This window comes from Chlorocebus sabaeus, chromosome 21 (assembly GCF_047675955.1).
Source record: "Chlorocebus sabaeus isolate Y175 chromosome 21, mChlSab1.0.hap1, whole genome shotgun sequence".
NCBI classification, from domain to species: Eukaryota; Metazoa; Chordata; class Mammalia; order Primates; family Cercopithecidae; genus Chlorocebus; species Chlorocebus sabaeus.
The window spans coordinates 39574574-39600920 of NC_132924.1; the positions used below are offsets into that span (position 1 = coordinate 39574574).

Genomic DNA, 26347 nt, shown 5'->3' on the forward strand with positions numbered 1-26347 from the left:
ACAACATGATAGGAAGAAAACCTGATTTTAAAATGGCCAAAGAACTTGAATAGACATTACTCAAAGACATACAAATAGTCAACAGGTTTCTGCAAAAAGTGGTCAATATTACTAATCATGAGGGAAATGCAAATTAAAATCACAGTGAGATATCACCTGCTACTTGTTAGAATGGCTATTAGCAAAAAGATGAAAGAAAGATAAGTATTGATGAGGATATGAAGAAAAGAGAACCCTTGTACTTTGCTGGTGGAAATGTGAATTAGTACAGCCCTACAACAATATGGAGTTTCCTCAAAAAACTAGAAATAGAATTACCATATGACCTAGCAATCCTACTTCAGGTATCTGTTCAAAAGAACTGAAATTAGTATGTTGAAGAGATATCTGCACTTTCATGTTAATTACAGCAGTGGTCCCCTACCATTTTGGCACCAGGGACCTGTTTCATGGAAGACAGTTTTTCTATGGACTGGGGTAGGGGGATGATTTCAGGATGATTCAAACACATTATTTATTGTGCACTTTATTATTATTACATTGTAATATATAATGAAATAATTATAAAACTGACCATAGTGTAGAATCAGTGGGAGACCTGAGCTTGTTTTCCTGCATCTAGATGGTTCCATCTGGGGGTGATGAGAGACAGTGACAAATAATTGGGCATTAGATTCTCACAAGGAGCACACAACCTAGATCACATGCGCAGTTCACAATAGGGTTCACGCTTCTGTGAGAATCTAATGCCACTACTGTTCTGACGGGAGGTGGAGCTCATGCGGTAATGTTCACTCACCCACCGCTCACCTCCTACTGTGTGGCCTGGTTCCTAACAGGCCATGGATCAGCACCAGTCCGTGGCCTGGGGGTTGAAGACCCCTGCATTACAGTATTCACAGTAGCTGAGATATGGAATCAACGGAAGTGTCCATCGACAGGTGAATGAATAAAATATGGTATGTGTATATATATATACACATACACAATAGAATACTATTCAGCCTTGAAAAAGAAGGAAATAATGTCATTTGCAACAACATGGATAAACTTGGAAGACATTTTGCTAAGTGAAATAAGCCAGGCACAGAAAGAGAAATACTACATGATCTCACTTATATGTGGGAATCTTAGAAAGTGGAACTTACGGAACTAGAGAGTAGAAAGGTGGTAACCATAGGCTTGGCGGATAGCAGTGGGAGAGGACTGGGGAGATGTTGACCAAAGGGTACAAAGTATCAGTTAGATAGGAGGACTAACTTTTCCAGATCGATTGCACAGCATGGTGACTATGGTTAATAATAATGTAGTATCTATTTCAAAATTACTAAAAGAATAGATTCTCAATGTTTTCACTATAAAAAAATGATAAGTATGGAAGGTGATGGATATGTTAGTTTGATATGATCACTTGACAATGTATACATAGTCATTCTAAAATGATATCATTCCACAATGTATGGGTGTATCAAACCATCCTATTGTATTCCATAAATGTATACAATTCTTATTTGTCAATTAAAAATTAAAACTTAAGGAATAGATTGGGCTGATAAGTGATGCTGTATCAAAACTTTTTTTGGGCCAGGTGCGGTGGCTCATGCCTGTAATCCTAGCACTTTGGCAGGCCGAGGCGGGCGGATCACTGGGCATGATGGCGGGTGCCTGTAATCCCAGCTACTCAGGAGACTGAGATGGGAGAATCACTTGAATCTGGGAGACGGTGGTTGCAGTGAGCCGAGATCGCACCACTGTACTCCAGTCTGGGCGGCTGAGTAAGACTCTGTCTCAAAAACAAAACAAAAACCAACCAACCAACCAACAAAAAAACTTTCTTTTTCCCAAATATATTTTGGCTTAGTTTCCTTATTTGACCATCTTATGAGATTGCTTTCTTTTGTGAGCCATAAGTACTTACATTGATATTCAAAAATGCTAGTATAGAGGCTTTCAGAATTATTAACTGCACTGAAATGTAGAGAAGAAATACTGTGTTCTTTATTTTAGACAGTGGCTCTGTGGTCCTTACAAGTTGCTACCCACTGCCACTGAGCAATATTGTAGTTGTTTCTGATTTGAACTCTTCTCTTTTCTTTCTTTCTTTTTTTTTTTTGAGATGGAGTTTCACTCTTATTGCCTAGGCTGGAGTGCAATGGTGTGATCTTGCTCACCACACCTCTGCCTCCCAGATTCAAGTGATTCTCCTGCCTCAGCCGCCCGAGTAGCTGGGATTACAGGCATGTGCAACCATGCCCAGCTAGTTTGTATTTTTAGTAGAGATGGGGTTTCTCCATGTTGGTCAGGCTGGTCTCAAACTCCTGACCTCAGATGATCCACCCGCCTCGGCCTCCCAAAGTGCTAGGATTATAGGCGTGAGCCACCGTGCCTGGCAATTTGAACCGTTTTCATAATGAAAAGTTGGTTTAAGATGTAACTCCTTCCTGGGGCTGGTTTCAGTCCCCACTTTTGGATCACTCATTCCCTGGCATGCAGGGATTGTTGAAGCCACATGGGCCATGCCAGTCACTCTGCCCTGGTGGATTCGAAGTGGTGACCAGGGGCTGTTCTCAGCTGGGTTGGGTCTCTAGGCCTTTCTGGCTGCCCCACCCCTTATTGCCAGAACTTAAACCCTATGGCTTCCCTGCCACATGCTCCATCCAGACCTTTGCCTTTTGTAAGGGGAGGCTCCATAGCAAGTCCCTATCCCCAGAGCATATAGAAACTGCTAAGTGCTAGGAACCTTCCCATCCTGGTAAAGAAGAGCTACTCAGGGAAAATAGCTGCTGACTTGCTGTGATTCTGCTAACTCCCAGAGGGGCTGGGGGCAGACTTTGGGACAGTCTTCTCTGTGTGCCGATGCTGATCTGTGGACACCCCTGTCCACAGTTGACCCTCAGCCATCTCTCTGGTCTCACCTTCTCAGACCCAGCCCAGCCAAAGGAGATCAGGCCCATAGCTCTTTACCTGCCATTTCTGTTGCCCTGTCACCCTTGTTCCCACAGTCTACTTGATGCAATATGGGGACAGCCTTGAGCTTTTCCAACCTGTCACTTCCTGACTTCCTCCTTTAGGGGAGGAGCCTGAAACTTAGCATCGCAGGAGATAAGGTCAAGATCTGGGACTGAAAGAGTTGGTTCATGATATGCAAAGGAAAATTACAGAATCGCTACAGATTCTGCCATTTCAAGTCTGTTGTCTTGCCACAAAGTTCTGCTTTGGGTGTTGGAATATAAATATTTATGACTTTATTTTTACGTTCCTTGTGTTCCACTCTACCCCAGTGGTAGGTGGGTCTGACTAGGAAAACTGTCCCATCCGCAGATAAAAATGCGAAAAAGCATATCACCATGTTTTGTATAATAATATAAAGTCATTACCATTGATTAAGTAGTTTAAATCCATCCCTCCTTCCACACATTCATGCCATAGGTTTTTATCGCCCCCCTTTTAAAAGTATTGAAATTGAAACTTGGTGAGTTGATGTAATTTGACAAACAATTGTACAAGAAGTATTGTAGGAATAATGCTTTATTTTTCCCTAATGTATAATAAAAGGAAGTTCCTTTAAATTCTAGCAGGATAGGTTTTGATGGGGGTTAAGGCAAATTTTCCAGTCTTATTTCCTACACTTCTCTTGGACTGCCCCCCACCCCCTCTGTTTATTTAGTGGCTCATTTGGTGTCACTGCTTGTATTTGCAAACACAAGGACACCTGGGGAATTCTTGGTGGCTCCACTGTATGTTTTAAAATTCCACTGTAATGTCACTGGGAAGATTTAGCAGTAAAATTCCTGACAATTCAGAAATAAAAAAACTTAATGAGCATAATATAAGTGGCAAAAAGTTGCAATAAATGTTTTTAAAATGTAGATGTCTGCCATAAACTTTAGTTAACAAGAATGTCCTTTAGACCTGACCTGTTGCGTATTCTGGTTTACAATTCCCATGGCAGAATCAAGTAGCTGTGAAAAGCAAATCAAAAGACTTAAGTTCAGTCCTGGCTTAGCCACATAGCATAACTTAGTGACTTCCAGAGGCTCGTTTTCTTATTCTGGACAATGGAGCTAATGGCACACGCTTCTGGGGCTTGTTGGAGGGGCTAAATGAGGTGGCCTACAGCACACAGAGCTTTGTACTAACACAGAGGTAGGCTCAGAGTTGTTTTTCTTTTGCTGGCTGAAATAAATCTTTTACAATTTAATTCCTGAGAGAAATTGTATAGAGTACTGGAGTACACTAGGATCTTTTAAAATGAATGAACATTTTACAATATCTAGGAATCGTTACTGCTCAATATTTTACTGTGTGATGATAGCAGATTGGCCTGAATCTGTATTGTCACCAGAACACAGCCTTGAAAGGCACAAACAAAAAGTAAAGCTAGCTAGTCGTGGTGGCTCACTCCTGTAATCCCAGCACTTCAAGAGGCTGAGGTGGACGGATCACTTGAGGTCAGGAGTCTGAGACCAGCCTGGCCAACGTGGTGAAACCCTGTCTCTATTAAAAATACAAAAAATTAGCTGAGCGTGGTAGTGGGCACCTGTAATCCCAGCTACTTGGGAGGCTGAGGCAGGAGAATTGCCTGAACCCGGTAGGTGGAGGTTACAGTGAGTCAAGATGGCGCCACTGCACGCCAACCTGCGTGACAGAGCAAGATTCTGTCTCAAAACACAAACAAATGAAAAAAGTAAAGCCTTTCTGCCTCCCAAGAAAAATATTGAAAAAAAACCAAAACAAAACCCAAACCTGTTGCTAAGGTTAACTTGATTTTTGTTTATCAAGGTTTTATGTTAGTTGCGTAATACACAAGCCACCTTTGCATTAGAAGAAAACCTTTTTTTTGAGGTGGAGTCTTGCTCTGATGCCCAGGCTGGAGTGCGGTGGTGCCATCTCGGCTCACTGCAACCTCTGCCTCCCAGGTTCAAGCAATTCTCCTGCCTCAGCCTCCTGAGTAGCTGGGATTATAGGTGCTCGCCACCACTCCTGGCTAATTTTTTGTTTGTTGTTTTTTTTTTTCAGTAGAGAGGGGGTTTTGCCATGTTGGGAAGACTGGTCTCGAACTCTTGACTTCAGGTGACCCACCCACCTCGGCCTCCCAAACTGCTGGGATTACAGGCGTGAGCCACCGCACCCAGCCAAAAGAAAACCTTTTTTCCAATACATTTCCTTATAAGAATGGCAATGAAACGGGCTGCTGGTATCAATTACTGTTTACCTCTTCACTACCCCAAACCAGCGGGATAAGTATTTATGCTCTAATTAAAGGAACCGATATGAGATACCTTTTGCTCTGATGACATTATCATTGTTTTCTGTTGAATAACTTTTCCATTGAGTGGACGTATATTAAATCTTAATCAAAAGAAAACACTGTAAAAACCTATTAAGAAGTTAGAAGAGAAGCTTGGAGAGTCTTAGCTATTTAAAAAAAAAAAAAAAAAAAACAGATATGAGAGTTGAAATGGAATCCTCTCTGCTGTAGGGCAGGGATAAATCATGCAGTCAGTAAGGCAGCAGGGAGGGTGGAGCGAGGCCACCCAGAACCCCCTCTCAGTGGCTTGAGTTGCCCCCCGTCAAGTGTTCTGAGCATGGAGCATCTGATGGGGGAGATGGGAGCTTTTCAGCCACCTCTGCTTTCAGTCTCCCCACAGTAGATTTATTGTGCTGTCTGAGTGCTGTGGCTTTCTTGAACATATAGCATGCCTATATTCAAATGTTAATAAAAATAATACATTTCTTTCATGTAGCAAACATTTATTATCTTTTTCCTATAGAACCATGAGCTGGAAGGCATAGGGAGGATTTGCGGGGAAGGCAATGGGTAGGAGCACTTAAAATTGTGTAAGTCATTACAGCCTTAATGACAGAGCTGCCAGTGACCACTCCTGCCTCCACTCTCCCAGCACAGGCCCACCTGGGCACATCTCCCCAGCAGGACCCTGAGAACTGAAAGGCAGCCAGCTTCCATTCCAATCCCCGCCCCATCCCTCACTGGCTCATCAAACATCACTTCTTTAAACATCAGATTCCTTAGTTCTTAGTAGGAAATCCAAGTCAGTTCATGCTTACACTGTTTGAAGTAAAGCTCCTGCGTTTTGTTTGTTTGTTTTCAGCCTCATTTCTGTTCAATTTATTTTAGGCTATTTAATCTTTAAAACATATTGGTACAGATAATGTCAGACCTGAGTGTACTTAACTATCTCCTTTACTCACTTCCTGTATAATTCTGGGCAAACTATGTGGCATCTCATAGCCTCAGTTTTTCCATCTGTAAAGTGAGCATAATCTTGGAATCTAATTAAGGAGAGGACCAACCACACACCTGCCCTACAACATCACTGGTATAATGGATATATGTTCCCATTTAACTGAGATTTTTTTAATGAAGAATCAAAAACTGTCAGATGTAAATGGATTCTGCTTTGGCCACGGAAGTTGGTCTTATCTACTGAAAAGTTATAAATACTTATTATTGAGCTTGTGTAATGACTGAAGAATTCTTTTTCAGTGAGCATAATATCATTGCTCAAGGCCCAACAGGGCAACCCCACCAACCTATAGACTTGTTGGCTTTGGTTGGTGAGTAGTGATAATTCTGAAACCAGATGGTGCATGGGTGTTGCTGGGTCTGGGCTATGTGATTTTATCCATGTACATGCTTTATCTCTCTCCTTAGTGTGTTGGAAAAATTATGAGTGTCAGAAAATAAACACAACTACAATTTGTTAATTTACAATTTACAAAACAATTTTTAAGTATCAGAAAAATTTCTAATAGAGATAATTCAAGAAAAGTGAATTGCTAAATTCCAAGAAATGGTATTCACCTTTTATTAATAGAAATTTGATTCTTCACTAGCCCTACTAAGTAAATGCTGAACTGATGTTTAACAAACGTTGGCACAAAGAGTTATCAGATTATTGACCTGCCCTCAATGGCTACATAGTTCAGTGCAGCCTTGCCAGGACCTCTACCAGAGGTTTTCTAACATTTTCCGATTATGATCTGCTTCCTGCTCCCGTGTCAGATCCCAGGGGTTTCTTCAGTTTACCTTTGTTTATGCCAGCTCTCCACCTTGACTGCATTCCTCCCCTTATCTCATCCACCTATCAGAATCTACATTTCCTGGATGCCTTTCATGATGTTAACCCCCTCCCCGCAAACTGCATTGACATTTTTTTCTATTTATATCTGCCTCATAATTATTACTGTCTGAATTGACTACCTTTGTTCAGTTCAGTAGACCATTACTTAGCACCTCTGTGTTCTAGAAATTATTCCAGGTGCTGGTGTTACTGAAACATAAGGAGTTTAATCTATATCCTGCTGCTCACCACACAGAAAGCCTATCTCTGAGATAAGGATTATTGCCAAGGAAGAAGGCTTTAATCGGGTGCTGCAGCCAAGGAGATGGGAGCCCAGTCTCAAATCCATTTCTCTGACCAACTAAAACTAGGAGCTTATATAGCAGGGAAGAAATGTAACAGGTATAAGAAAGCAGGAACTAGGGAGGGACAAGGAAGCAATCAAGATGAATGAAGGGTCTGGCCTATCATGTCTGGATGCAGTGATCTGGTGAGTTTCAATTCTTTTTATCTTATTTATTTATTTATTTATTTTTTTGAGAAGCCTAAAGGTTGTTTCCTGAGGAAAGAACTCAGATAAAACAAATATAAGTTTCAAGCTTTAAGACCAGAAAGGTCAATTTCTATGTTTATCCAAAAAAAAAAAAAACTGTCTATGGGACTATTGGGTCAGTTTCACTGGGAATATGAAAATATACCCTCTGTCCTCTCGAAGAAGTCATAATTTGGGTTAGCAAAGACAGATATTTGTATTGCTGACTAAAAAATATCAAGTGTACAGAAAAAGAGCTTTGTTGGGCTAGGAGGAAGTACTCTTCATTTTGTCAGGGGCCTTAGATGCAGAGAGTAAGGACTCAGAAGACTCTTCATTAAGGAGCTGGTGTTTGAGTTGGGGAGCCCAGTGGACAAGAGTAATTTCACCTGGTGAAGGCAGGGACAAGGGCATTCCAGGTTAAAGACAAAGAAATGTACAAAGGAAGAGATGCACCTGGGGAGAGGGTCCAAGACCTAATGGCCTGGCCTTTGAGGCCAGGTTGAGGGCTTCCACCTGAACATTGGCCAGTGCTCAATAGAGTGGGGATCACAGGTGTCAGAGCTTTCAAACCTGCACATCCATGAGCTAAGTCCCATGGCATCAGAGACACTGGGGATGGGGCTGTGGAGCCTGAATTGGTATCTATCTCGCTGTGTGACTCTCATGTGCTCTAAGCAGGCATAGGCAGGATAGGGGGATGGCCTGATCAGACTTCCATTCTGGGATGGAGCTCCGGCAACTGTGTGGAGAATGGATGGAGGGAGAGGCCATGCCATAGCGGCCTACATGAGGCGTGACCATGGCAGAGAGGATGAAGGGTGGAATCATTCCAGAGGTAGAAGTGGCAGGATTTAGTGTGAAATTGAGGTGAGGGCTCAGGGGAAGGAGGACCATGAAGGTGCCTGAGATTTGCAGCTTCAGTACTTGGTGATGATCTAAACTGAAATACCCCAGAAGCAAGAAAATGCTTGTGATTTCAGACCTTCATGTCCTCATGCCATATTAAATCAATTACTATTTCTTGAGGTGCAGATTGTGCCACTGCACCTATCACAGCAGCTTGTATGTAGCAGATATGTTACCGTCTGTGAAATGAAAATATTCATCATGTGACTGGAAATGTGGGCCTGGAACTCAGAGAAGCGGGCAGAAATGGAGACAGATTTGAGAATAAACCGCATTGCAGTGAAAGTTGAAACCCTAGTAACAGATAAGATCACCAAGGAAAGAGGCAAAGAGAGAGAAAAGAGAGCCTGGGGAAAGCTTGCGTTTTTAGAAGACTTGAGGATAAGTATGCAGAAAAGAGAGTTTTAAATCAACAGTCTCAAGTTCAGCTGAATAGATTGGGGTTGAGAAAAAATGCTGAAGCAGAGATGTAGTGGTCATTGGTCCACCTTCAAAGAGAAGTTCAATGGCACTGGATGGGCCAGGTTATAATACCATGTGGAGTGGCTTGATGGTGAACACTGACCCCTACTTTTCTAATTTTAACACTGAAGAAATACAGTGATGAGGCAGAAAGGTTACAATTACCATTTTTCTTCCTTTTTAAAGAATGGAAGAGATTTGAGTGTTTGGAAGCATTTATGATTATATATTGAAGGCAAAAATGAGTATACTCTCTAAGCATTTCTCACTGTAGGCTTGTTTCTGTGCCATCCTCCAGGGCTGAATGTGGATGGAGTGTTGTTGAAGGGCCTCCAAAAGTAAACATTGTGACCCCACTCCAGGATGGCACAAAAAAATAGCTGATTATTTAGATAATGAAGAACTGGGCTCTGCCTCCTGTGGCCTGGAAACACTATAGTGTTTTCCTAACATTTTTATGTCCACAATCTACAGAACATGTAAAAGATTCCAACCTAGTACACCTCTCATCCATACTTGTGAAAAATACTTTACTAGTTGCAATACATTTTGATCTTTATTTTTCTCATCTCCCTATGATATTCTGTTCTATTTCATTAAAAGGGAAAAGAAACCCTGGTCAGGATCCATGTGAATGGATTTGCTGATGTGCAGTTTGACCAGCCCTGTTCTGTTCCATCCTTGACTGTAGCAGTGATGAACTGTCACCGACACCTACATTTTATATGTGAGGCCTAAGGCAGGTTACTTCACCTCACTAGTCTCAGTTTCCACATCTGTAAAATGGGGGATGATTTTACCTGCCCAACATTTCAGGTTGAACATCAGATGAGACCCTTCATGCAAGAGTTTTCTCTCTGTGAAAATGCTACACAGGTGAAAGATTATATTATTGCCAAAACTTTAGTTCTTGGCAGAGTACCCAATACGTTATTTGCTGATTTCTCACATTGAGGCTTGAAATGCTCCGTTTGTGTCTGTAGTCATCTTTGTGGTTGGTTGGTAAGATTTTTTTAAAGAAATGGGTTGGTTGATTTTTAAATAATGGTTCCGATGGGAGTCAGCACATGACAGTCATTGTGTTTTAATGTTTTCTTGTTAGTGGGGCTCTTACCTTTACGAAGTTGATCAGTGGAAATTAAATGAGCATCATTTAGAAGGGACGTCAGTCCCCTTCGTGTTTAAGTATTATTATTAGTAGCGTTACTGGCAGAGTTGTTTTTGTTGTTGTTTGTTTGTTTGTTTGTATTCTGCCACCCATCCTAGTAAGTCCTGGGGAGAGAAAACCTGTTTTGTCCCCAAGGCAACAAGAAAGCAATATCAACTTAAGCCCCACAATCCTAGGAGGCTTTCAACAGTCGTTCACCTTGAATCCCTCTTGGCTAATTTGCAAATAGGTACATTTAAACTAGGCATCCTTACCGAATCAGTGTAAATTAATCCACATACATGCTTAGTTCTCCTGTGGGCAGTAATGCTCACCAAAGCATATGCTTTAGATCTTGCACTTGTATCTTTTGTTATGGTAAGTTATTTTCAAAGGCCATTACTTGCTTTTAGACTCTGTGTGCTGAGAGATAAGGAGATGGTTTGTGTTGGCAGAGAGTGAGGCTCCTAGCCTCTCTTGGTCCCAGAAGCTGTCATTCCTGTGTACGTGTTTCACTGGAGGGAACTGTCCCAGAATCAATATTTGCATAGGAAATTTTCCCCAACCAACTTTCATTCTGATCAGATAAAAGAAAAATTGAACTCAAAAATCTAAATAACTCCTTCCTCCTTTTCCCACCACATGAGCCACACCACTGGAAGGTATAAAGAGAGAAATTGTGTTTTTATTTATTTTTTGACATTAATCTATGCGTTAAAGGGTCAACAGAGCTCTCCCTTTCAGGGGACCATATATATTTTATACGTGCAGCTTCATAGGATAATCATAAATCCTTGTCTAGGATAAATACACTTTTGCTCCCAAGATGCATTCTTAGAAGTGTAATTGTTCATATTTCCAAGAAAATAATGTTATTTATGCTGTCTTCTCTTTGTCTTTAGGGGGTTGAGGTTGAGTCCAGCAGAACTTTGAGAGTTTGTCCATTATGCAGATTTAGCTTACAAAGTTAGCTTTGCCAAGTCCCTTAACTTGCTTTTGTTTCTAATTCTCACTGTGTTAGTTTCGGCATAATGCTAGGCAACTGATTTTGAGGTCTTTTAAGATGTGACAATAAATGTAGCATTGTTGGGGATAAGCTAGAAATAAATACAGGACTGACACTTTATCCTAGGTTTGCTTTTATGTTCATCTATTCCTCCTTTAGTTCTATCTATATGTATTAAGAATTATTCCTAAAACTTAAAAAGTAGTGTGAGGTCAGGTGAAGTGGCTCATACCTGTAATTTCAGCATTTTGGGAGGCCGAGACAGGAGGATCGCCTGAGCCCAAGAAGTCCAGGCTGCAGTGAGGCATGATGGTGCAACCACACTCCAGCCTGGGCGACAGAGGGAGACCCTGCCTCAAAAACGATGTGTTAACTCTCAATCTGAAATTATGATTTAGTGTCCTGCATGTTCTATGTTCTAGTATAATAAGGTAAGAATAAGAAATGCCTATACCCTAGAGCATTGTTGTTTTAAAACCAAAACCATGAATTCAGTAGGCTAAAATATTCTGAAATTTAATTTTCTTCATTTTCATTGAAATTAGCACTTTAAAGAGCAAAAATTCAAATAAAGCACAAATGAAGTGCCAAAGTATGGTTGCTTTTCATGTGAAGTTATTTTGCATTAGTATATGATCAGCTTGCCCTCCAAGAAAATTACTCTGCATTCCAGGATGAGGAAAGGCTTCTTCTATTATTTCAATTGTTAAGTAGAGTTCCTTACTTCTGTAACCCATTGCATTTTTTAAGTGGAATTTAGGATATTATTCTATGTTTTATTTTTCCCTTTATAGTCTTACCTCTAGTTTTTCAAAGAAAACATGAATGTTTTTCTTTGTTCTTAAGTTTCCTTCTAGCTGGGTAACAGTAGCAACAGGGAACCCCCTTTGAACAGTCATGAATGGAACTTTTCTCTGAAAATTAGAAGAAAAGCGTCTACCTACCTCTTCCTACCTTGCTTTTAGATGCTCAGCTGGTCAGAGTTATCCTAGTTATCCAAAGAGTGAACAGAAGAATTTCTCTCTTTTCTTCTTTCATAAATAGTTACAAAAGTAGTAGCTTATTATATAAGTAGGCATAGTCAAGCAGTGCCGTTTTGATCACTTGGGGATACATTGTTCATGCCGGTTAGCATTTGCAGAGCCCTACTGTATGCACAGCATTATAGGTAGGCTCCGTGGTGGGCACCACACAGCAGGCATGAATGGCATACAAAAGCAAAAGGTACATGAAATGGTATTTTAAAAAATACAGAGCAGAGAGCACAATATTTAAAAGTATACAGGCCAAGCGAGGCGGCTCACGCCTATAATCCCAGCACTTTGGGAGCCCGAGGTGGGCAAATCACTTGAGGTCAGGAGTTTGAGACCAGCCTGGCCAACATGGTGAAACCCCATCTCTATTAAAAATACAAAAATTAGCTGGGCATGGTAGTGCACGCCTGTAATCCCAGCTACTCGGGAGGCTGAGTGAGGCAGGAGAATCGTGAGGTGGAGGTTGCAGTGAGCCAAGATTGTGCCACCACACTTTAGCCTGGGCAAACAGAGTAAAGACTTTGTCTCAAAAAAAAAAAAAAAAAAAAAAAAGCCACAGAATAATGCAAACTGAGTCAATAAGTACAGTGGGTGACCTCACCATCAGCTAGGTTGGTATGCTTTGGCCTACTTTTGATGGAAAGGGCGAAAAGGATAAATGGCATGGTGGATGCAAGGAATAACTAATAGGAGTAATCCTTGATTGCTTCTCCTTCATCTCCTCTTTTTTCTCTTTCCATATGCAATTCATTGGCAAGTTGTGTCCATTTTGTCTAAAAAAATACAGCTCCAGTGTTCCACGTTTTTCCTGCTCATTGCCACTTCCCTGATCTGAGTCATTGTCATCTGCAGGCAACATTACAGCAACTAATGTCTCCCTGCCTCTGCTCTTGTTTCTTTCAAGTCTATTCTCCACAAAGAAGCAAAAAAGAACTTTTGAAAATATACATCAAATCATGCACTTCCCAATTTAAAATTCTTTTGTGGTTCCCCATGTTCTTAGGCTTAGATCTGAATTTATCGTGGTCTCTACTCTCTCCAGGCTTGTTGAATGTCACATCTCCTGCTATGGACATAATAGCTGCTCCGTAAATATTTGTTAAAACGGAAGAACAAATTATCTAGAGAGAAAAGTAATCCAGTCATTATGCGTGGATCAGTTATGTAAAATACATTTTGGTGTTGAATGTCAGTGTGAAATTGGACATTTGGAGGAAGCTAGAGAGTTCAGAGAAGCCCTTCAATGATGAGCAGGAGAAGTTCAGACGCCATGAGATAAGCAATACATAAGCCAAAGTCTGGCACTTGTTGTTTTTATATTTTTTGAGACTAATTATTTTAGCATTGTGCCCAAGCTGGATTGGATTAGTGAGAGGCTGGAGTCAGGGGCTTTGTGTAAGAGGTCATTGTACCAATGAAGAAAAGGTGATAAGGGCTTGGATAGGGAGATGCTGGGAAGGGAGAGATGGATTCAAGACTCCATGATATGGAATTTTGTGGTAACAATGCACTGAGCAACCCAGATATAAAATACTGTGCTTCTTTTATTATATGACATTTAAACTGCCAGCCAGAAAGCCACATTAAAAAATATATATGGCTGTTCTCACATGAAATGAATAGAAGTCTTCATCTTATATGCCCAACTGCCCTTTTGGTAAAGCACAATACTGATATGATGATGTCTGGATGGGTTTAGGTGAAGAACAGAATTAAGACTGAATTTTCTCACTGCCATTGATTTAATGCATGTGATAATATGCATGAGAAGTACCCAGTGCTATTAGCTAACTTCACATTTGATTAACAAAAAATAATGCCATTTTTACATTTTGTGAATCTAACATTTTTTCCTGCTAAATTGTGATCTGAAAGAAAATTATCTGAAGCATTTTTTCTTTGATGATATATTTGTTTAATAGTGTTCTTTTTTTTTTTTTTTAAAGCAATTGAACAAGATGAAGAAAACAATGACAAACATGTAGCTGTAACAGAAGCCGAAAGTGTTCCAGATTCTCAGGTATGATCAATTCTGTGACAGCCCCTCATCATACCCGAGTGTGCTGAGGGTGGTGAGACAGTGCAGGTGTTCAAAACTGATATAGGTTTTACCTTTTATGTTTTGTAAATAGCCACTGGGAATAAAGTGCTCAGTTTTGATATAAAGGTATTCCACACTAAGGGTCCTAAACTGGTAATTATATTTATAATTTGATTCATGGGAGAGGGTCGGATAGACACACTTCACTTCCCAGAGAAAGCAAGGGAAATGAGTGAAGGGCAGATGTTCCCCTGAAGCAGGCAGTGGAGAATGAGCCAGCTGAGAGCACCGGCCTGCCAGAGGTTCTGTGCCACCTCCCAGTAGCTAAATCATGGCATGAATATGCTTTAGGTAGCATACTTCCAAATACTATTGCACCATAAAATCTTTGGACACCCTAGTGCTGCCAGCTGTTGACTTTACACAATAGTGGAGCATTTAAAAATTCCGACTCAGCCTAGTTGACTCATCTCACTTCACCTTTAAGGTTACAAATCTGTTGATTCTGGTCAGACGAATCACATTAACTTTTTCAATAAAGGTTGCCTGGACAGTAATGTTTTAACAAAGTCACCTTGTTTTGCTGTGGTAATATTAAACATGCAGCAGTCCTCAAGTTCATATTAAAATTATACTAAAGGCTTCCAAGCAAACCTGTGCAGGGATTCCCCAGTTCAGTGTATTTACCACTTACTCCAAGATTTCCTAAATTCTTAAATTACTAGTGGGACAAGGGTTTCTAAATTTAAAATATTGTTGTTCTTTATTTGTTTTGAACTTATTCTATGGGTAAATGTCTGTTTGAATGCAATTTTATTTCTCAAAAGGATACACAGACCTTACTGTTCAGGATTTTGTGATTTTTATTCAGCAATGATTATGTAACTATATCTACAGGACATACAGAGGGATGAAATCATGAAACCAGTAGATTGATAATTAGATCAGGAACAGAGTCTACGTAGGTTTGAAAGTTGAATTAAGTTCACTGGGCAGCATGACATCATTATAAGTGTTATAGGCCTAAGCTGGGTAGGAAGGCAGGCAGTTGTCACCTCCTCTGGTGGTGAGTAAGAAAACTTGATCTGCTACCATAGTGGAAACACCAGTTTTATTGGTTTAATTCTACAGGCCCATCTATAGAAATTCCCTGGATGGAATAAGTAGTTCAAATCATGCAAGGTGAACTTAAAGAAAACTTAGAATTTTGCCATCAGATATGTACGCAGAATTAGAAATAAAAATGTATGCTTATTGGTGTGTACATATGTGTGTAATTTATATGTACAATTTATTTGATTGATGTATATACATATAGTGGCTTGAGCACCTATTTGCCAGGCCCTTCACAGTATTTCGAATTACTTCAATCTTCATTCCAGAGCATATTTTAAGCAAGTTAAGTGGATTCTGATTCCTCCTTCCCCATACATGATGAAATGTGTTACTGTGGGAAATGTACCTCTAGGCTGCTGAAAACTTGGGGTCTATAGAGGGTTAAGATGGTCACTAAGCCCAGAGAGACTTGGCCTTGTTGTACACAGGCTTCCCATCTACCAGAGATCTCTCATATGTTGGCTGCTTTTTTCTTACTAAAAATACCTTTTCTGCTTAGGAAACTCCCTGTTTTAATGCTGTCACATGTGGGTGGAGTGAAGAGAGCATTAAGAGTTGGGTTGGCATCCCAGCCTTTCTTCCTTAAAGGGTGTTCCTTAGTGGCTGTAAACCTGGAAGATCCTGTAGGGCACCTAAGTCTTTGTCCCCATGGTGTCCCCACTATGCTAGGCAGTACCTAGCATGCATGGTTTTCATCTCTGCAAAATGGAGATATTATAAGCGTCTCATGAGGTTGAAATGAAGCAACATAAAAGGCTTCCGGCAATCCTGGCACATAGGAGAGTTTCAATAAATGTTGGGCAGCATACTGTAAAGACTAGGGGCGCTGCCTCTGGGGCCACACTGCCTGGGTTCTTTTCCTGACTCTGGCACAGTAACCTTGGGGGAGTAACAGGTGCGGTGGTTCACACCTGTAATCCCAGCACTTTGGGAGGCCAAGGCGGGTGGATCATGAAGTCAGGAGTTTGAGACCAGCCTGGACAACATGATGAAACCCTGTCTCTACTAAAAAAAAAAAAAAATTACCTGGGCGTGGTAGCAGGCACCTATAATCCCAGTTACTAGGGAGACTGAAGCAGGAGAATCATTTGAATCCGGGAGGCGGAGGTTTCAGTGAGCCGAAATTGTGCCATTGCCCTCCAGCCTGGGTGACAGGGCGAGACTCTATCTCAAAAAAAACAAAAAACAAAAAAACCTTGAGCGAGTTAACTCTCTTGTGCTCCTATCCTCCTTTTCTGTAATAATACTGGGAGCAGTATTATTACACTTAACAATAACATTTGGGCAGCACTTCGTATATATTAGACCCTCTAAGGCTCTTTGTTTTTATTAATGTATTTATATCTCACAGCAAACCCTCCAGGATAGGTAGTTTAATTACCACCACTTTATAGATGTGCCAGTAAGGGATGGGGTCAGGTCTCAAACCAGGGCAGTCTGGTTCTGATGTCCTTGCTTTAAACAGCTGTGCAAACTGCCTTTCTAACCTCTGTAAAATGGAAATAATTGTTAGATTGTTCTGAAGATTGAACGACTACATGTGAAGCAGTTAGAACAGCGCCTGACACACAGTAAGCACCCAACAAAGTCAGCCTCTGTCAGTTATTGTCACTCTGACCATCTATCTCATTGCTTTTTGGTTGGAAGTTCTTGTACCTTTGGTTGGAATATTTAAAGTATCTAACTGGGCCGAGTTGCAGCATTACTCTCTGCCAGATGGTATCTTCACAGACACAAAATATTCTAGTCCCTTCACTCTATTATAGGATAAAAGGATTTAAGAATCTTTGTCAAAATGTACTGAAAATTTGCCTGGTTCTAGCTTTTAAGAATTCTAGTGAGATCTTTAATTAGTTATTAATTGATTGATTGATTGATTGATTGAGACAAGGTCTCACTCTGTCACCCAGGCTGGAGTGCAGTGGCATGATCACAGCTCACTGCAGCCCCAACCTCCTGGGCTCAAGTGATCCTCCCACCTCAGCCTCTTGAGTGGCTGGAACGACAGGTGCACACCACTACATCTGGCTAATTTTTTGTATTTTTTGTAAAGACAGGGTTTTGCTATGTTGCCCAGGCTGACCTCAAACTCCTGGGCTCAAGCAGTCTGCCCACCTCAGCCTCCCAAGGTACTGAGATTACAGACGTGAGCCACCACACTTGGCCTTGAGTAATTTATAATGTGTTGAACTTTGGAAATTCTTGCTTTGTTCCATTAGCTGTTGGCCACTGGATTCAGTGACTATTTTCATTGTCTCCTATCCTCCATTTGAATCAATCATTCTATTATTAAGTGATAATTAATTATACAAATTAACTGCTAAATATTTGGTAACTAATTTATCAGTAGACTATAACTTTTAAAAATATGTATACTAAAGAACTTATTTAAGACTGTCAAAGAAAATTGATTATCCTGTTAAATCTTTTATGTTTGATATTATTTGAGTTTGCTTATTCTCTTTTTTAACTTTTTAATTATTTTTTTTAACATTGCTACCCTGCTTACCAGTGTGGTTAAGAATGTATACACAAGTCTGAGCTGTAATTTCTCTTAGGTCAAAATAAGAGAAAATATTGGTGGCCTCCCTACTTTAGTCTGAACGTTAAAGGAATCAAGTATGTGAAAGGAATGAACCCCTTACTTTATCAATTATCTAAATTTATAGTACTATATATTATGTAAATTTATAACGCTATATTTTGATTTTAATCAGAAGGGATAATTTTCTAAATACAAAAGATTAAGAAAGTACTTGAGGGGAAGAACAGCGTAAATTTCATGTTAGTGTGGTTTCTGTCTTATTCCTGGCTCTCAGCATGCTCTGGCAGGATGCAGCATTACACAGTATTTCTATAGGGTGGGTCTGTCCATCCTATACAAAGGTGATGTTTTAACACAAGGAATTCCACAAAGGAGTAGGGCCAGAGAAACTGAATGTCCGTTGCCTTGCCTGGACAGTGAAGGTCTAGGAATTATGAAATGATTTCTAAATCTCCATCATGCCCCAGCATGGTGTTTGAGGCCCATACCAGTGACTCCCTAGGGATTCCTCACCTGCCTTGACCATCACACTTTCAATTAGGTACATTTCTCACTGTGGATGCTTCGTAGTTCTTTTCCCAATTCTCAAGGGGCATATTCTTCTATCCGTAACAGGGAGAGCTTTCTCATAGTCTAACATTTTTCTCTGAAGAAATTTGAGAAAATGAATATTTGTAGCCCTAAAATTACTATTTTTTGACTATGAACTGTCTTCTGAATTTTCCTGGAAAAGAATTCTTAATATTTTCTGTTTTGAAAATAAGGTGCATATGGCCGAGCATGGTGTCTCACGCCTGTGATCCCAACACTTTGGGAGGTGGAGGCAGGTGGATCACAAGGTCAGGAGATCGAGACCATCCTGGCAAACACTGTGAAACCCCATCTCTACTAAAAATACAAAAAAAATTAGCTGAGCATGGTGGTGGGCGCCTGGAGTCCCAGCTACTCGGGAGGCTGAGGCAGGAGGATGGCATGAACATGGGAGGTGGAGCTTGCAATGAGTGGAGATTGTGCCACTACACTCCAGCCTGGGTGACAGAGCGAGACTCCATCTCAAAAAAAAAAAAAAGAAAAAGAAATAAAGAAAATAAGGTGCATACAATAGAATAATATATCATCTAAGCTCATCAGTGTTTTATTCTGTCATTTATATTTCTGTTTAAAATGCAAAAAAATTATATGAACTTCTAGGCTTAATTTTTAATGAAATTAAGATATTATGTAGTAATCAATAAGAATTTATCTGAACACCCTGAATTTGAACTGAATAGCATTCTATTATTGCAGAAGTGCTTTCATGAAAGGTGGACTCTTTCTTTCTGGTTTCCCTGACCTTGATAAGCAATTTTTGCACGATGTTTTACCCAGGTGTTTTAGAAAAAGTATTGTTAAAGTTAAGATAATGCAGAGAATGTTTTAATACAAAGAACTGTGCTTTTGTCCCAGTAAGATGCTCATTTATCATCCATGTGACTTTTCCCACGGGAATCTTGTCCACGCTTCATTCTGCCATTGAGGGGATGGACCTAACATTTTTATGACTCCATTTATAAAGGAAACAGGCTTTTCATTTACATTCGTAACATTTCTCTTCTCAAAGACTGAAAATCCTATGAATAGCTTTAATTATACATTATGGAGACTTTTTTCAAAACAGACCTTGAAATAAAGCTCTTAAATAACTCTTCTGACAGTTATACATTAATCTTTTATTTTTTTCTGGCTTAGCAGTGTTAGGTAAATTGTTTATAATTAATTTTACATAGAGAAATTCAATAGACCAGGGATGTGAAAGTCTACATCAAGGACCGTTAGTTATCTTGCTGCTCCTGCCATAACAAAGCTCCCACAATATATTAATAAATTCATGGGTTTCTTGAATTAAATCACTAAATTATGGAGCTCTGAAAGGGACCCTGAGGAACATCTAGTTTGGCATGATGCTTCCACATAGCATTGCCTTATAAATCATCTGGGATATATGGGCTTAAAGTCTCCCAGTGAATGAAGAAGCATTCATAACCTCCTTGAAAGTCTTTTTTGATAGTTGTTATGTAAGGAATGCTATAGAATTGATTACCTTGTGAAAATGCATCTAGAAATTATTTGGAAACCAGAAAATCAAAACAGCAATATTCTCTCTTTAATTATAAGATGTGAAATTAAAGAAATAAGTTAGTCTGAAGCCCATTTTAAAAAGTAAGAGCATTTTGCCTTTAAAGTACAGATTTGCTTCGTGGGCCCAAGTATCTGGTTGTAATGAAAATGTTTCCTCCTGAAAGGAAACTTCGTTTTATTTACATATTATTACTATTTTTAGAGAGAGACAGAGTCTCACTCTTTTGCCCAGTCTGGAGTGCATTGGTGTGATCATAGCTCACTGCAGCCTCTAACTCCTAGGCTCAAGCAATCCTCCCGCTTTGGCCTCCCAAAACACAGGGATTATAAGCATGTGCCACTGCACTTGGCTGAGAGAAAAGTTTACATTTAGGATTCTATTTAGAGTTCCTTGAAAAATCATGTTCATATAGAAATCCAAAAAATAGTGAAGACCTCTTAAATTTCCTCTATTTAATTTCAGTCTTTTATTGATGATGCTGTAATCAGCTGATTTAAAAAAAAAAAAAAAAAAAAAAAAAAAAACACTGTATTTGGGACCTACAGATAGAAGGACAGACTTTGTCTCCAGCTTGAGTCTGTGGGAGCTTAGCTGAGTTGCTTTGGAGCCAGTGCTGGTGAAAGGAGGGAACAGGCTCCCCGTGGTGATGAGTTAGTTATAGCTGCCCAGTACTCTCAACTGTGTCCCACAACCGTCTGGGCCTCCATTCACCACATGCTGTCTTTCGTATGGGAGGGCCATACTGGGGAGCAGAGCAAGATCAGGGCTAAATCCATCACACCACTGATTAAATCACAGAACAGGTTTCCAGGTTGGCATTTTGGAGGGTCATTAGCATCCTCCCTCCACTGCCAGGACAGTATAGTAAATATTGTGCAGGTGAAATGGAAGGAGAGAGAATAAATCCTCGCTGGTTGATGTACATGAATTTTTTAGATAATAGAAACGTATTTAAGTGTCAAAACATTTAAAGAATGTTTATTTGTAAGTAGAAATTGCCCCAATTTCCCTGCCTTCATAGTTATTTTATAATACCATTGAAACTTTTTTACCCTCCTTAGTGTAGATTAAAAGAGCATCTTAATGATAGGCCCATATATTTACCATTGTCTCAGATTATGGACTGCATTAAAATCCTGACAAACAGAAATCTGCCCTAAGGAGGATGGCTAGGAGCATAAAAGGATCTAAAAATAAAATCAAGTGGGCCTTTAGTAGTGCTTGGCAGTCTTTATTCTCCTTCCCTTGCCCAGTTTCCCCTTCTCTTAGGCCAGGAGTTGACAAACCACAGCCTACTGCTTGTTTTTATAAATAAAATGTCATTGGAATGTAGCTGTGCTCATTCATTTATGTATTATCTCTTGGAGAATTGGGCAGTTGCAACAGAGACCCCATGACCTACAAAGCCTAGAATATTTACTGTCTGGTCCTTTACACAATGGTTTCCCAGTGCTTGTAACCGAAATGACTATTAACGTGCCTTCTTTTCTTATGCCTCCAGCAGCATCTCCCCACAATTTCTTTTCTTCAGATAATAACTCACTTCTTATTTTTCTGGGAAATAGAAGCCTTCAGAAAGGAATTTCTGCACATCCCTACCACCAAATATGCCAACATACCTGCATATTTACCCCTGTATTTCACTGTCTCTCCTGTTTCACTGGATGAAATATTTATATTCATATTTCTTTCTGAGAGTAGATCTTTATCTTCTCTTTCCTGCTCAAGAACCTTACTCTTGCAAATGCTCCGTTCTCCCTCCTGCATCATCAAATTTTGCTCTCTACTGGAATTCTAATAAAGGTAAACATCCCGGAAGAGCCCTCATGTTAAAGCAAATAAGCAAGCGAAACTCTCTTCAAGGATGGTTTTCAGCTAGTGCCTCATTTCTTGTCACAAATCTCTTTGGAAGAATTGTGTCCTATTTACTGTTGAACCCGTGCTAATAAAGCTTTTGTTGCTATCAGTTCAAACAGAAATTGCTCCACTCAAAGTTACCAATTACTTTTGTCAAATTCAGCATCAGTTATTTTGGGCCCATCTTGTCTGACGTTTCAGCAACATTTGATAGAGTTTTTCATTCCTTCCTCCTTGAAACAGCTTCACTACTCTCCAGATTATCTTCTTGGAGCCACTCCTCCTCAGTCTCCTTTTCTGATTGATTACTCCTCATCTTCCCAGTATCGAAACACTAGACTCCTGGATTTACACCATTCCTGGATTTACACCATTCCATTGGTAAAACCAGAGGAATACCATCTGTACTCCGATGACTCTGGAATTCGTATCTTCAGCCTGGACTTCCCCTGAACCTCCAGACTTCCAACCCAGCAATTCCACTTGGATGTCAAATAGCCATTTTCCTTCCCAGACCAACCCCTGCATCCCCCATGACAACTCCATCCTTCCAGTTACTCCAGCCAAATATTTTGGAGACTCCCAAACAGCAAAATCTGCTGGCTCTACCTTTGAAATGTCTCCAGTGGTTAGAACCACATGTACCATCTTCACCACTAGCACAAGTTCCAAGCCATGTCTTATGTGAAAACCAGGTTCCTAACTGGTCTTTTAGCATCAACTAGTTCCCCCAGTCCAACCGAGGACACACAATGACCCTGCTAAAATGTCAATCATATTTTGCCAATTCTCTGTTCAAAACCTTCCAAAGTTCTGTTTTATTCAGAGAAAGAATCCAAACTCCTTATACAGCCTATAAGGAAATTGTGTGTTGGATCCTGCATTACCTCTCGACCAGTGCCACCAGTCTACTACTTACAGCTCTCTTCTAGCCCTGCTGCTGTCTCTGCCTATCCTTGAGCGTGCCAACACACTTGAGCATTAGGTCCCTTGTACTTGCTGTTCCTCTGCCCGAAACACACTTCCTTCTGGATATGCACATCACCTCTTCCTCATTTCCTTTAGGTTACCATTCAGATGTCATTTTACTAGAAAACCCTTCCTTGACATTTTTATCTTAATAATGCCTTCAATTATTTCTCTGTCCCCTTACCCTACTTCATTGTTTTTTCTGTCATATATTACCACGCGATATTTCCTATTGGTATGTTACATTATGAATGTATGCTCCATGATGTAAGGAACTTTATTTTTGTTTTTGTTTTGAGACAGACTCTTGCTCTGTCATCCAGTGCAGTGGTGTGATCTTGGCTTACTGCAACCTCTACCTCTGGGTTCAAGCAATTCTCCTGCCTCAGCCCCCCTAGTAGCTGGGATTACAGGTGCACACCACCAAGCCTGCCTAATTTTTTGAATTTTTGGTAGAGATGGGGTTTTACCATGTTGGCCAGGCTGTTCTCGAACTCCTGACCTCAGGTGATCCACCCTCCTCAGCCTCCCAAAGTGCTGGGATCACAGGCATGAGCCACCATGCCCAGCCAGAACTTTGTTTTTTTGTGTGTGTTCACTACCATATTCTCAGACTTATAGTAGGTTCTGGCTCAAATAAATCCTTTACTCTGTTGAGTGAATGAATGAATAAAATAATTTAGGGAACTAGGGATATTGTGTTAGTCTGCTCTCTTGCTGCTAATAAAGACATACCTGAGATTGGGTAATTTATAAAGGAAAGAGGTTTAATTGACTCATAGTTCAGCATGGCTGGGGAGGCCTTACAATCATGGCAAAAGGCGAAGGAAGATCAAAGGCATGTCTTACATGGTGGCAGGCAAGAGAGCTTGTGCAGGGGAGATCCCCTTCATAAAACCATCAGACCTCATGGGACTTACTCACTACCATGAGAACAGCACTGGAAAATCCTGCCCCTATGATTAAATTACCTGTTCCTGGTTCCTCCCACAGCATGTGGGGATTATGGGAACTACAATTCAAGATGATATTTGGGAGGGGTACACTGCCAAACCACATCAGATATATATCTGGAGAATATTAAAATGAGAATATTATGAATGTTTGTTATTGGGAGAACCCACTCCCGATGTTTAACGTGGGTTCTTTTATATTTCCTAAGTGTCTCGGCTGGGTTGAGAAATAAAGGGAAAGAGCACAAGAGAGAGAGATTTAAAGCTGGGTGTCCAGTGGAGACATGACATGTCGGCAGGATCCTTGATGTTCCCTGAGCTGTAAAACCAGCAAATTGTTATTAGTGATTTTCAAAAGGGAAGGGAGGGCACGAATAGGGTGTGGGTCACAGAGATCACACACCTTGCAAGGTGATAAAATATCACAAAGCAAATGGAGGCAGGGTGAGATCACAGGACCACCGGATGAGGTGAAATTAAAATTGCTAATGAAGTTTCGGGGCATGCATTTTCATTGATAACATCTTATCAGGAAATAGGGTTTGAGAGCAGATAACCTGTCTGACCACAATTTATTAGGTGGGAATTTTCCTCATCCCAATAAGCCTGGGAGCACTATGGGAGACCAGGGCTGATTTCATCCCTTCGGCTTCAACCATAAAAGACAAGACATCTTAAAAAGGGGCCATCTATAAACCTACCTTCAAGGCGCATTGTCTTTCTCTGGGATGTTTCTTGCTGAGAAAAAGAATTCAGCGATAGTTCTCCTATTTGCTTATGAAAGAGGAGAAATATAGCTCTGTTCTGTCCGGCTCACTGGCAGCCAGTTCAGTTACCTCTCTTGTTCCCTGAACATCGCTGTTATCCTGTTCTTCTTTTTTTTTCACGATGCCCAGATTTCATGTTGTTCAAACACCGGTGCTCTGCAAACAATTTGTGCAGTTGATACAATCACAGGGTCCTGAGGGGACATTCATCCTCCTCAGTTTACAAAGAAGATGATGGGATTAAGAGATTAAAGACAGGCATAGGAAATCACAAGGATATTCATTGGGGAAGTGATAGGTGTCCATGAAATCTTCACAGTTTATGTTCAGAGATTACAGTAAAGACAGGTGTAAGAAATTATAAAAGTATTAATTTGGGGAACTAATAGATGTCCATGAAATCTTCACAATTTGTGTTCTTCTGCCGCGGCTTCAGTCGGTCCCACTGTTCGGGGTCCCTGACTTCCCGCAATAGTTTGTATTTAAATATTTGAAAGATTGTCACATTGTATAAAGAATAGGCCTAGTTTCCATTGCTTTAAAAGGCAAAACTAGTCCTCACGGATTGAAGTTAAATGGTTTCAGTTTTGTCTAGTGTGATAAGAATAAGGGACTTTCCAACAATCCTGGCTATCCAACAGAGTACAGACTGTCTTAAGATAAACTTAGGTCCCTGTCCAAGGAAACTTTAGAAAGGAACGGAAAAGCCACTTGTGAGGATGTTGTAAAAATCTCTGACTTTGGTGGAGGAATTCCAGTTGCTGTCCTCTAGGAGTCTGTGATGTGGGCCACTTCAGAAATTTTTTGTTTATATCCTTCCTAGTTGGACAAACTACTAGTTAAAGAGATACCATAGCCCCTGGGAATAAAGAGTTAGTCATTGCTTTGCAGGGATGGTTCCATTTCTCTGCTGCCCACTCAACAACATGCGTATCTTTAGCACAAACCGTTAAGATCATGAAGTTTGGATTCTTCGCCGGCCCCTTTGCTGTATTTGGTCATGTTATGGAGTATATTCAAATCCTGTAGGTTATGTTGAGGAAAACAGATTCCATAGTTTTGACTGCTCCTGCCAAGTATAACTTTGGATTTCTTTATTAGATCATGTCTTGGTATGTCAGTATGAACCATTTTGGAAAGAATTTGAGCAGAAATACTTCATAATTAGTGTGTTAGAGTGAACTTTTTTCTTTTTCCTATTTCAAAGTCTTAGATTCACCTCCCTCTTCCTATTATTATTTAGGCACTTTGACCTAATGTAAAATATGATGTTTTATGGATCATTTCCAAACCCTAAGGAAGGAAATTTCGAGCTTTCTTTTTCCAATCCCTTATTTTTAGCAAAATATTTCACCATCTTTTATGCACTATTAGTGGTATTTTACTGATGCCCCATAGTAATTTTCCAATTGTGAAAAAATTTATCTTGTGATCTTCTTGTTAAGGGTTTATTTACGTATGGAATAATTTGTTGTGAGGCTAAAGAATTGGGGTGTTGTATACTGTTATTTTTAGGGCTCTGTATCACTTCGCCCTTTCACCAGTGTGGTTCCTGGCTAACTTTCCCATGAGTTTTTAACCTCTTGCTAGGCTTTGCTTATGTAACAGGAAACAGGCTGTCAAGAACAAACAAACAGGAGCCTATCAGGCGCACACTTAGTAGCAAATGATTTAGTTTGCTCTTAAAGTAGAGTGATATGCAGACTCAACTTTAAGTCTTTTGTCATGGTGCTCCTAGATTATAATAATGTAACTTCAGTTTTTGAAAGGCAAAATATTTTCCCAAGACCATGATTTAATCCAGG

General features: G+C 40.2%; 1 protein-coding gene across 1 annotated transcript in view; it reads left to right on the plus strand.

Annotated features, from left to right (window-relative positions):
- The window catches only part of RAPGEF5 (Rap guanine nucleotide exchange factor 5), a 238961-nt gene that overhangs the window by 109802 nt on the left and 102812 nt on the right, over positions 1–26347 (plus strand). Inside the window, exon 8 of the mRNA XM_007981904.3 lies at positions 14122–14195. Within this exon, the coding sequence (XP_007980095.3) occupies positions 14122–14195 (74 nt within the window). The remainder of the gene's footprint in view (positions 1–14121; positions 14196–26347) is intronic.